At 48.4% G+C, this 13,240-nt stretch overlaps 1 protein-coding gene across 2 annotated transcripts; it reads right to left on the reverse strand.

Moving 5' to 3' along the window:
* Positions 1–349: 349 nt before the first annotated feature.
* On the reverse strand, positions 350–13,231 carry LOC306992640 (uncharacterized protein). Of its 2 annotated transcripts, none has more exons than XM_079601767.1 (3): positions 13,195–13,231; positions 12,779–12,833; positions 350–2,104 (listed from the first exon to the last, which is right to left on the reverse strand). In XM_079601767.1, the coding sequence occupies exons 2-3, from the start codon at positions 12,805–12,807 to the stop codon at positions 583–585; spliced, it is 1,551 nt and encodes a 516-aa protein (XP_079457893.1). In that variant the 5' UTR covers positions 12,808–12,833; positions 13,195–13,231; the 3' UTR covers positions 350–582. The 2 variants fall into 2 exon arrangements, with proteins under 2 accessions (XP_079457893.1, XP_079457894.1); XM_079601768.1 differs by lacking the exon at positions 13,195–13,231 and adding an exon at positions 12,906–12,954.
* Positions 13,232–13,240: the final 9 nt, after the last annotated feature.

The raw sequence follows: 13,240 nt of genomic DNA on the forward strand, positions 1-13,240 counted from the left end.
TATATATATATATATATATATATATAAATATAAATAAATATAGCTGCAAGCAGCGATGGAGGGCCCAAGCCGGTGGCAGCGCCAGCCCGGTGCCTTTAGTGTAACTAAAGGCACCAGGGTGGCGGTGCCACCGGCTTGGGCCCGTAATCGCTGCTTGCAGCTATATTTATTTATATTTATATATATATATATATATATATATATATTTTATATTTATCTTTTAGGGGTACAAACAAATCCATTTAGAACAATTCAGAATATCTGAGTAGAATAAGCAATAATTTATCACTTTTCACACCTTCTTTGCAAGACTCTGACATATCAAATGCATGAAGACATACATGAGACGATTGCTTTTAATTGTATCATTTCAAGCTTTTTTCAATGAGTGTACCAACACATTTTTCCATGTCTAATGAATAATATATGGGAATGTATAATATATGGGAAGCCTATTGTAATCACAATGACATACAATATGATCACTGATTGTCCAGCACATGTATATCTAATGCAAACACATATTTATTGTCAGTTTTTAAATCTCTTTGTTATTGTATCCCAGTGCTTTTGTTTTTCTTCTCATGCTGTCTTCTTGATGTCTTCCAGTGTTTTAGCTTTTTCAGGTTCATTTATTTCCTTCAGTTTCTCAATCAGAAAGTCAATGTGCTGAAGTATGAACAGAGAATCAGTGTTGAGTGCGATTGACTCCAGAGTTTCCACACAGTGAAAAGCTTCATTCACCAGCTTTACTTTCTCTTTCTCTAGTTCTTGCAGTTCTTCTTCCAGCTTCTGGACCAGAGACACAGCATGTCCAATCAGCCCATCATATTCCTTCTTTAAGTTTCCATATGTCCTCTTCTCCTTCCTGGTCTTTGTTACATATATTTTTGCTTCTTTGACATGTTTGCTGTAGTGGCATTTCTTTGTACACACTCTACAGTGTTCATCTTTCATCACACTGCACCGTGAGATGTTTTTGGCCCACCAGCATCCTGGATAATGACAGTTCTCCTCACAGACGGTGCAGCACATCGCCACGCTGGCTACAGAAGAATCAATATCAACCTTCTCTTTATAGGACACTTCAACTTCATACTCAAAGTTCTTATTGTCTATTACTTCTTTCTTGTTCTCCCTCAGAGCTTCTTGAGTTTGTTTCAGCTCATTTTGCTTTATTTCCATCACTTTAACACGTGACTGTAAATTAGAGATATTTGCCTCCAACTGTTTCTGTTGTTGTAAAGAATCTCGAGTCATCTTCAGGGATATTGGTTTTATGTTGTCAAGAAACTTGAACAATCCTTCCATTCCTGTAAAACTGAGATTCCATGATAGTTCCTGTATCATTTCATCTTCTTCATCAGCTTCTGACTGACGGTTATTAAACAGGAAAAACACTGGCTGATTCTTGTCATTCACGGCACACTTGACTTTAGCCTCTTTCACAGCCATCAGAGCATTTTTAGGTCGAGCTCCATCTGAGTGTGTGAAGAGCAAGACAATGTTTTCAGCAATATCTCTCCCAAATAAAGACTGAACAGCATCAAATATGTACATCTGTCTGTCAGAGAGTCGATTTTGGGTGGAATTAATCACCAGACACACTGCATGTACTTCATGAATCCCTTCTGCAGATTCACTTAATCTAAGAAAACTCTCAGCGATCTCTTTATCTTTCTCAACTCCACAAGTGTCTCCATATCCTGGTGTGTCGATGATTGTTAGATCAGTTTTACTCTCTTGTAGATAAAACCCATAAACAGTGATGCTGGAGGTCTGACTGTAAACTGATGATCGGTCACTCTGGTCATCTGTGATCTCAAACCAAACCTTGTCTTCTCTCTGAACACCCAACATGTAGTTGATCATCGTGTTGATCAGGGCTGTTTTTCCTGTTCCTGTTTCTCCGATTATTAGAACAGTTTTATGGGGTTTATGTTTGTCTCTCTCTCCAAAGTTTATTTTTCTATATGGTTCAGATTGATTAAAATTGTCTGTACTAGTTTTCAGACGATATCGAGCAGGATTTCCATCTTCAATTGAGTTGCATTTCTTGATGATTTCATGTAACTCTTGACATAACCCAGTCATGTGTTTTTCTCTGTAATGTTAAAATAGAATGTTATAATATATATATATATATATATATATATATATATATATATATATATATATATATATGTATGTATGTATGTCTTGTTCTGATAAATTATGTTTATTTTAATTGCTCAAGAACATTCATGTAAAGCCGTTAAAATGAACAAACTTTAATGTTAGCATGCTTGTTTCTCAGACTACTGTACATTAAATTAAAAACAACTTGCATTAAAAACACATGTAAAGAAAAAAAACGTATAAACCGTGGTATTCTCATTTCATTTGATTAATTAATTTTGATACATATCTATGTAGTGTATTTGTGTAGAGGAATTGTTCACAAGGTCGTCGCCATAGCAACAATGAGTGCTGTCCATTAAGATCAGCAGAGGCGGAGCTACATTGATTGGGGCCCCCAGGTAAAATTAATCAATGAGGCCCTTCTAAAATATTTTTTTGTGAGTTACTATGTCTTTGTTACCTAGAGATATAATTATACAACAAAAAAATTGTCAAAACACATCTAACAGAACATAAATTGTCAGATCATGCAAAACATTAAAGCGCTTATTTATAATGAACAAAATGTCAATCTTCATCTTATAATTGAAGATACAATACAAGATACAATCAAGATACAAAACAATCTTCATATTTATAACGGATTGTCAACTTAAAAAATGGAGCTTTATACCACGGGCGGTTTAAATACTCGATTCTGATTGGCTGGAAGGTGTGCAGTAAAACTGTTTAATGCACAGGTAGTTCCAGTCAGTTTGATTACAGTTGGAAATTAATCCGCTACTATAAACATTGGTATTAGTAACACAAGTCAAGTCTGACTTGGAGAAAATTAGAAATGCACCTGCACTCTCTCCTTTCACACCCACAGGACTTGTAAGGAAACTTTGGTTTGACATACAGCTGTGTTTTGCACGGAGGGGAAGAGAAGGAAATGGAGTGACATACTGACATCTAGAACCCCAACAAGCAAAGCAAAACATAATTTCACCTCCAAGCCTAAACCTAAAATAACCCTACCCTTTTCCATGTCTAACTTCACGATAAATGGAAATGTGGAGTTTAACATCAATTAGTAATGATGAGAAAACAATCCCCTATCGAAATTTCCAACTGTTTTAATTTTTTGTTTTCATTTAATTTAATGCAATTCAATTAATGTAATGTGTCTTTAAATAATCGTGGTTAGAGACGCCGGTTTTATTTCACACTCTACATAATTCATTTAAATAAATTACATGATTAGTTCAAATAAAGATTGCCTTGTCACTGCAGACTTTAAAGAAGAGACGCACACAAGTAACTCGCGCACGCATCTCTCTCTCTCTCTCTCTCTCTCTCTCTCTCTCTCTCTCTCTCTCTCTCTCTCTCTCTCTCTCTCTCTCTTAATTATGAATTTAAATAAATGTGATAATTCATTCAAATAAAAGCAATCCGATGGCTCTACTTTATTTAAAGCGGACGGAGTGCTATAACCCGTTTTTTACCCGTCTGTTAAAAAATTACACAGGTACATCTTTAACTTATTTTTAACTTGGCAAATAACCAAGGTATACGCGGGATAATCCACGGCCAGCCATGCATTAAAGGATTTTAATGCACGACGTAGAGGCTAATAACCACCCGACGCGAAGCAGATTATCCCTTACTTATGTGGTGGTGAAAGGAACAAGCACTGCTCCTACATCTTAAGCATAGCATCTTATTTTAAACTTTATTTGATTACCGATAGTTGATCAACTAATTATGTTAACTCATTTAATTTAACATAGAAGAGCTGGATAATTTAATAATGGGCTGCCCTCTACTAAAGATTTTTCCAGTCGACTAGTACCTAGTCATTCATTAGCCGACTAATCACACGTTTAGCCTATTTTAATTTAATTAGGCTGCTTAAATATATAATATAGCATATTTCACGCTCAAACGCACACATAAGACTTGCCGCAAAGCAAGATAATGATTATCAATGTGTCTGAAAAAATAAGAAGGAGACATTTTAATTGTTTATTAATAAACTAGTGTTCCCTTTCGTCCAGGGAACTCCGACGTACGTCGGGTTCCCCTGACGAATTGGGATCACGCTAGGGAGCCTATTACCTTCGAGAAACTAACAAAAAGCCAATGAACATTGGCATGCAACATTTGCATTCCGCGGACCCGCCCGTCAGCGCGGGTATAAAAGCCGGAAGTAAACATTGCATCATCGCCTTTCGCTTCGGAGCCTCAGTTATACTGTGCCTGCCTAAGCCTTTTGGAGAAACAACAGCTTACCTGGAGAGCAGAATCGCCGGTGTGACAGCGCGGTGCAGCGATCTTCGCCTTCAAAGCAGCAAAGGGTTGCAGTTTCCCCCGTCTGTCTGCTGCGGTGGTCCCTCGGCGCTTCGGCGCGTTCTCTCTCTCTCTCTCTCTCTCTTGTTTTTCTCTCTCTCTTTTCTTTCTAAAAGAGCTGGCGGGTGTTTCGCGTCCTTTTCAGGATGTCGACTCACCCGTGCGTTTCTGGATGCGGTAGACTTCTCCCTCCGGATGACGGCCATCAACACTGTCTCGCATGTTTGGGCTTAAAGCATGCTGAGGCAGCGTTGTTGGATGAGTCATGCTCTCTCTGTGGGAGCATGGCCATCGCGACGCTCCGCTCGAGACTGAGATCCCTGAAATATGGGGGAGTCCCTTCGGATAATGCCCGGTCTAGTTCGTCTGTCGGCTCAGTTCGACAGGCGGCTACTTCGGTCATTCCCGTTGGTGAGCGTATGAGGGTTACAGTGCGGAATGTCTCGTGTGGTGAAATATCTTCGCGAGCTTCCCACTCCTCTAGTAGCTCGCTGCCAGCGGCGCTTCCGGCGGAACTTCCGGGGCCGTCCCGCACGGTTCCGGTTGTTTCCTTTGGAGCGCCCCCGGAGGACCAGATGTCTATCGCGGCATCGGAAGGGGAGCAATCATCTTCGGGTGACGAGTCAGCGGGTCTACCCCCTTCGGGTGTGGTGGCTGCAGCTGACGCTGATCCTGAGGTGGTTGCTATGCTCGAAAGGGCGGCCGCGAATGTGGGACTCGAGTGGAACCCTCCGCCCGGGCCCTCACATTCGCGGCTTGATGATTGGCCTGCTGCGGTACGTGCGGATGCCCCGCGTACCGCTCCAGTGCCCTTCTTCCCTGAAGTGCATGAGGAGTTGAGGAAGTCCTGGTCGGCGCCTCTGGCGTACCGACGGGGGCCTCCTCGCCCCTCCCTCTTCACCACCCTTGACAGCGGGGCGGCGCACGGGTACGAGGGAATCCCCACAGTGGAGCGGTCTATCGCGATGCAGCTGTGTCCGAAGACCGCTTCCACCTGGCGGGGTGCCCCTTCACTCCCCTCCCGCGCCTGTAGGTTCTCCTCGGGTCTAACCGGGGAGGCCTATAAGGCGTGTGGAGACGCCGCCTCCGCTCTGCATGCCATGGCTCTGCTTCAGGTCCACCAGGCCAAAGCACTCCATGACCTGCAGGGGGGTGGTCCCGACCCAGCCTTGCTGCAGGAGCTGCGTGCGGCGACCAACTTCGCTCTACGGGCGACGAAGGTTACCGCACGTTCGCTGGGTCGGGCGATGTCCACGCTTGTGGTCCAGGAGCGCCACCTGTGGCTTACCCTTGCGGATATGCGGGAAGTCGAGAGGAACAAACTTCTCGACTTCCCCGTGTCCCATGGGGGCCTCTTCGGCGAGGCGGTGGATAACTTAGCCCAAGAGTTTTCCGCCGCCCAGAAGCAGTCGGAAGCTATGCGGCATGTCCTGCACAGGAGGAAAGCCGCTGCTGGCCCAACTCCTGTTGCTGCACAGCCTCCGGCCGCTCGTCGCCGAGGTCATCCTCCGGCGGCCGCTCCCCCTCCAGGCCAGCAGTCTCAGCCTGGGGGACGGAGGTCGGGCCGTAAGAGGGCGGCCCAGCCCGCTCCGATGCCACCTGCACCTTCCAGGAAGAAGAGAGGTGGACGTCGTTCCTGATGCGGGCGACCTGGAACTGGATGCTGCTGCTCTTCGGGAGGCGGTTCCGATCCGCCTCCTTCCCCCGGGGGAGGGCCGGGTGGAGAATCCTTGGTTTGTTTGTGTTCCGCCACTGACACAGTCAGTGGTACCCACTTCCTCATTAAAAGAGCAGTTTCCGCATCCGTTTCCAGGTCACCCACGGCCGAGACTGTCGGGCACGCAGTCTCCCCCGTGCGAGAGGGTCGCAGCGGCAGCACGTGTCGTCTCAGTGCGACACGGCCCCCGCTCCCCTCTCCCCAGCCTGTGGGTAGCGGCCACGCGGAACCCTCCGCGTCGCCCCGGCCCACGGCTGGCCACGGAGGCGCAGAGACGGGGTTGCGAGGAGTCAGGGCCTCGTTCCTCGTCTCTCCCCCTCCCCTCGCCACGGGGCAGCCCGCAGCAGAGGGTACACGAAGAACCCTCTCTGCCGTCTGCCCCCCGGAGTGGACAGGTAGGTGTCAGTACCTGCGCCCAGACCCCGCTCGCGGTCGCCATGTCGTCGCTGGAGCCGGGTCCCTGTCCCCCGCCCTGCTGCCCCTCCGCGGGTACGCCGGTGGTTCGGGTGGGTCTACTCGCTCGGTTCTTGGAGGCCTGGCTAGCGCTTCCAGCTCCGTCCCGGTGGATCCTCCGCACCATTCGGCTCGGCTACGCAATTCAGTTTGCCCGCCGGCCTCCCAGGTACAGGGGCATTCTCTTCACCCGTGTGCGGTCAGAGGATGCCCCTGTCCTGCGGAAAGAGATCGATGTCCTGCTGGCGAAGGACGCGATCGAGCCGGTCCCTCTTTGCCGAGATGAGGTCCGGGTTTTACAGCCCCTACTTCATTGTACCCAAGAAAAGCGGTGGGTTACGACCAATCCTGGACCTGCGTTCCTTGAATCGGGCCCTGCACAAACTCCCTTTCAAGATGCTCACGCAGAAGCGCATTTTCGAATGCATCCGTCCCCGGGATTGGTTTGCAGCAATCGACCTGAAGGACGCTTACTTTCACGTCTCGATACTTCCTCGACACAGACCGTTCCTGCGGTTTGCGTTCGAGGGTCGAGCGTATCAGTACAGAGTCCTGCCCTTCGGGCTGGCCCTGTCCCCCCGTGTCTTCACACGGGAGGTTCTGTGCGAACACAGGGACATGGTGCTCCGGCATCTCAGTCAGTTGGGTCTTCAGGTCAACTGGGACAAGAGCAAACTCTGCCCCACGCAGAGGATCTCTTATCTCGGTATGGAGCTGGACTCGGTCGCCCAGACTGCGCGCCTCACAGAGGAGCGCGTCCAGTCAGTGCTCACCTGCCTCAGGTCTTTTCGAGGCAGGACAGCGGTTCCACTGAAACAATTTCAGAGGCTCCTGGGGCATATGGCGGCCGCAGCGGCAATTACTCCGCTCGGCCTGTTACATATGAGACCGCTACAGCGCTGGCTTCACGATCGAGTCCCCAGGTGGGCGTGGCAGAGTGGCACGTTCCGGGTCCAAGTGACCCCGCACTGCCGCCAAACCTTCTCCCAGTGGTCGGACCCTGCGTTCCTTCGGGCTGGAGTGCCCCTGATCCAGGTTTCCAGGCATGCTGTGGTTTTCACAGATGCCTCGGCCACGGGGTGGGGGTCCACGTACAAAGGGCATGCAGTCTCGGGTCTGTGGACGGGGCCCCAGCTGCATTGGCACATCAACTGCCTGGAGTTGCAAGCAGTACGTCTAGCTCTGTGTCGCCTCGTAGGGGTTCTCAGACACAAGCACGTACTGGTCCGTACGGACAACACTGCGACCGTTGCGTACATCAACCGTCAAGGTGGTCTACGCTCCCGTCGTATGTCGCGACTCGCCTCCCACCTCCTCCTATGGAGTCAGAAGCATCTGAGGTCGCTTCATGCCGCTTACGTGCCGGGGGCTCTCAACCGTGTGGCCGACGAGCTTTCACGGTTCACCCCCCTGCCCGGAGAATGGCGACTCCATCCCCAGGCGGTCCAGCTGATTTGGAGTGTCTTCGGAGCGGCACAGGTCGACCTGTTCGCCTCTCCGGACACGACCCATTGCCAGTGGTTTTACTCCCTGTCCGAGGGGACCCTCGGCACGGACGCCCTGGCTCACAGCTGGCCCCGGGGCCTACGCAAATATGCGTTCCCCCCAGTGAGCCTTCTTGCGCAGACTCTGTGCAAGGTCAGGGAGGAAGAGCAGCAGGTCTTGCTAGTGGCGCCGTACTGGCCCACCAGGACTTGGTTCCCAGAACTCATGCTCCTCTCGACAGCCCCTCCTTGGCCGATTCCTCTGAGGAAGGATCTACTTTCTCAGAGACGGGGCACTCTACGGCACCCGCGTCCAGACCTCTGGAAACTCCATGTCTGGTCCCTGGACGGGACGCGGAGGTTCTGAGTGGACTGCCACAGGCAGTGGTAGACACTATCGCTTCCGCTAGAGCCCCCTCTACGAGGCGCCTCTATGCGTTGAAGTGGAACCTGTTCGTCGCTTGGTGCTCCTCCCGTCAGGAGGACCCCCGAACTTGCCCGATCGGCGTTGTGCTTTCTTTCCTGCAAGATGGGTTGGAGCGTAGGCTGTCCCCTTCAACCCTCAAAGTGTATGTCGCTGCCATTGCGGCGCATCACGATGCAGTTGACGATAAGTCGGTGGGAAAGCACGACCTGGTCATCAGATTCCTGAAGGGTGCTAGGAGGTTAAACCCTCCTCGCCCTGTACACTCTGTACCCCCTTGGGACTTGACTCTGGTACTGAGAGCTCTCCAGAGTCCTCCCTTTGAGCCTTTGCTGGCAGTAGAGCTTGATATCCTGTCTATTAAGACAGCGCTCCTGTTAGCATTGGCTTCTTTTAAAAGGGTCGGGGATCTGCAAGCATTTTCGGTCGACGAATCGTGCCTAGAGTTCGGGCCGGGCCTGTCCCACGTAACACTGAGACCCCGCCCCGGATATGTGCCCAAGGTTCCTACCACTCCGTTTAGAGATCAGGTAGTGAACCTGCAAGCGCTGCCCCAGGAGGAGGCAGACCCAGCCCTAGCTTTTCTCTGTCCCGTCCGCTCCTTGCGGTGTTACGTTGACAGAACGCAAAGCTTCAGGACCTCAGACCAGCTCCTTGTCTGTTACGGAGGCCGGCAGAAGGGGAAGGCCGTCTCCAAGCAGAGGTTAGCCCACTGGATAGTGGATGCCATCACCCGAGCCTATGAGGCTCAGGGTGAGCCTTGTCCCCCCAGGTTGCGCGCTCACTCAACTAGAGGTGTTGCCGCTTCCTGGGCGTTGGCTCAAGGCGCCTCGCTGACAGACATTTGTAGAGCTGGGGGCTGGGCGACACCTAACACGTTTGCCAGGTTCTATAACCTCCGTGTGGAACCGGTTTCCTCCCGGGTTCTGGCTTCGTCCAGTGGGTCGAGGGAATAGGTTGTGTCGGCTTGCTGCGCCACTCTGTAATCAGATAAGTGCGTCTTTCCGCTCCGCTGGCCCCTAAGTGGTAACCTCGTTGAGCTCCTCCATCACCCCCCCGGCGCCCGGCGTAGCGGACCGCCCGGCGCCAGGTTTGCTCCTCTAGTAAGAGTCGTAGCAGACTGGGTGTTCAGTGGTCTTGAGTACCGTTTTTTGCCACGTGCAGTCCAGCCGTGTCTTCCCCCGACGGACTCGCGCCGTCGTCCTTGTTGTATGCGCTCCCAATTCCAATGGTTGGGACCATCTCAGGGACTCCATATGTTCACTATGTGAATTCATATGAGTATTCCAGGCCAGTTCAGGCATCCTGGTTTTCCGTAGTGTGCCTCCCCCCCCCGGGGGTTGAGGCACGCTTCCCAGTGTTATCCAATGTCCTCTGTGTGGGTCTTGCGGAACAGCAGTGGATTCCTAGCAGCCCCCAAAATTTATTGAAACTGCTGTAGGGCGGCTTAGCTGGGCACTGGAAGGGGCCAGCACCATGGCGTTTTATTAGGGATCCCAATTCGTCAGGGGAACCCGACGTACGTCGGAGTTCCCTGGACGAAAGGGAACATCTCGGTTACGTATGTAACCCTCGTTCCCTGAGTACAGGGAACGGAGACGTACGTCCCTTTGCCATGTGGCTGCACCTTCGCAGGGGTCCGTTACTTCGGCTCCTCAGCGAAAAGCGATGATGCAATGTTTACTTCCGGCTTTTATACCCGCGCTGACGGGCGGGTCCGCGGAATGCAAATGTTGCATGCCAATGTTCATTGGCTTTTTGTTAGTTTCTCGAAGGTAATAGGCTCCCTAGCGTGATCCCAATTCGTCAGGGGAACCCGACGTACGTCTCCGTTCCCTGTACTCAGGGAACGAGGGTTACATACGTAACCGAGACGTTTTCTGGGTCAGTGTCGGCTGCAAAGATAAAGTTGATGATGCTGACTCGCCATCTCTGCAGTATTGAAAGTGCCTATTGAGAGAAATGCACCATTCATAGGCCTACATGGACTACATAATCAGAGAATATTTGTTTTCGAATTAGTATGTTTCAAAGTAGACATTTCAAGCTTTCCATAGATATTTTTCTCATGTCTGTGGCAAGTAGCCTATACGCTGTGTTTCGGTTCATTTTTGAGACACACTCCAGTTCACGGAGACAGAGACAGCAAAAAGCATGTCCTGTTTGTTTTCTTAATTTTACAAAACGTCTCAGGTTACGTATGTAACCCTGTTTCCCTGAGAGGGAACGAGACGCTGCGTCGAGACGCAGTGGGAACCCAATACCCACTACGCCATATGACAAATGCCGGCAGGGAACAACCGAACTGGCAGCGCTGTGACCCTCCTCAGAGAGTCGCACCCCAGAGGACGCCGAGGAAAAACGATTTCTCAAAACCGTCCCTCCCGGTATAGTTTATCTGTTGCGCGACGCAATTCTTGAATAGCGCAGTGTTGACATCCTCACATTCATCCATGTCCTATATACCCACCAGCGCTGCCTAATAATATTTATCTATTATTTATGATGGCTGGTGGGTAACGTCGGGGGTTATGATGACGCCGACTCAGGAGAGAGATAACTTGCAAGCGTCTCTTTAACCCGAGGCTCTGTCATACCATGATACTTAATACCCATAACATTACTATAGTAGAAGTTTGGGGATTAAACACATAAAATAGAAACCGGTTTATTCCACGATCTCGACGAGGAGTCTGAGATATAGAGATTTACTTATATTCTCACTCTCATAATGTTCGGCTGGCCAGTAAATATTTAACTTAGCAACAGCACTAAATAAAACCTCCTTTTATAAGCTCCTCTTTATTCAACAGAGTTATGAGCTGACATTTATTTATTTATTGAAAACTCATAAACATCTGCCTTATTCATTATATATATATATTATTATTTTTTTTGCTCTTTTTTTTTTTTTTTTTTTTTACAAAACACTAACGATACCAATTCCCCGGAACTGGAAAATCGCAGCATGAGTGCCTCATCGCGGGGAGGCGAAACTGAATAGCGTGCTTCTCCCTGTGATAAGGCACTGGATCTGGCAGGTGAAAGCTGAGATAAGGCGGCGCCGGTCTCAACCCCCGCTGTCAGATCCGTTTGCGAACCCCACGATAGACAGTCCTCCCAGAAGAACGCCCGGCCGGGAGCGGAGCGTCCTCACGGACAGCTTCTCGCAATGCTCACAGTCAGCCCCCTCGAGAACTGACTGTTAACATGCTCCACTCACAAACAAGCAACACAAGCTGATGTGTGTGTCCCCACCCGGGCCGTGATATAACGTGGGCAGGGAACAACACAACATTTGCTTGCTCTCTTTTGCCATAATATATATATTGCAACTTGACAGACAACAAAAAATAGACAAGGACAGAATACACAGATCGCTTGCTGAAGGCGCAGAAGCTGTCGCGGTCTGTTTTCAGGGGTGCTTTATAGCTTCTTGGTTGATGACGTCACCCGCCTATGACGTCTCGTCTTTCCATTGGACTGATTATACACTTGCTTCACGACGCAATCACGCAGGGCGTTCCCACCGCGTCTCGACGCAGCTCGAGTTCCCTTGAAAGGGAAGCGCAACAGTTTGTTGTTATTGTGAGTTAACACAAATTAACTTTACAAATTTCAAATGATATATTACTCTTATAGGTATGACCATAAATTATGGAGTATTTTAAGTTTTTTTTTTAGTTGTTTCCACTGTTGTCAGAAAAAAAAATGCAAGTGGCCATGCCGGCACCTCCATTTCATGAAGTGCACTACTTTAGCATCTACGCTCCACTTGGATATGTGCCTAGTAATAGAGCACATTTATCTAGGTTAAAATTAGAGCGAGCGGCCAAGCCAGACGGATAAGCCCTCTTCATGTTTAACAAACCAAATCATACATTTTCTACAGTTCCGCGAGTAAGCGCTGTGCCAGTTTGAAAAAGGCGGCCGAGGCGTGACGGTAAAACCATAACCAGCGTAACGGGAAAGGGGGCCCCACTAAGGGGGATGCAGAGATGTTGCTGCGTGTTTATATTAACATTTCTGATTGTTTAAATTATCAGCACTTGAATTAGCTTCTCTGAAGATCAGAATGTAAGACATTATATGTATCACTTTATAGATATATGTATCTGTATATGATAAATATGATCTAGTTGTAAGGTGGTGCACAAAGTATATTTCATCAGCCCTGCTGGAAGTCCTCTCAGCCAATCAGATTCGAGAACTAACAGACAACAACATTAAATAATGATGTAGTCTTACCCTTCTGATAACAGTAGAGATTCTGTCATAGTGGTGGTTACTCGGCAATCTGATGCTAATTGAAGAAAACAGACATTAAATAAATGTATTTAAATATAGACATGTAAAAAGGAAAACTGCCTCTCACCTTTGATATATATTTATTAGCGTAGAGTAGACTATTACCAAATATCTTGCATTATATACAGCACCATATAACCACTCATAGCTCATATGCGAGGAATCACACAGCACTACTTTTACAATGCAGTAGCAAAATCTATATGACAAGCAATACAAATGGGTTATTGTACATATAAACTTATATTTAGTTGTTGTTTTTTCTTTGTCTTTAATCCTGTAATATCATGTACTGTGACAATTCAGATTAAGATCATAATTCAGTTAATAATTTTGTGAAGTGGATCTACTCACACAATATGATCTGCTTTAAACAATCCTCATTCAGCCGACAGACAACCT

Source organism: Phoxinus phoxinus (assembly GCF_949152265.1).
Source record: "Phoxinus phoxinus genome assembly, chromosome: 24".
Classification (NCBI taxonomy): Eukaryota; Metazoa; Chordata; class Actinopteri; order Cypriniformes; family Leuciscidae; genus Phoxinus; species Phoxinus phoxinus.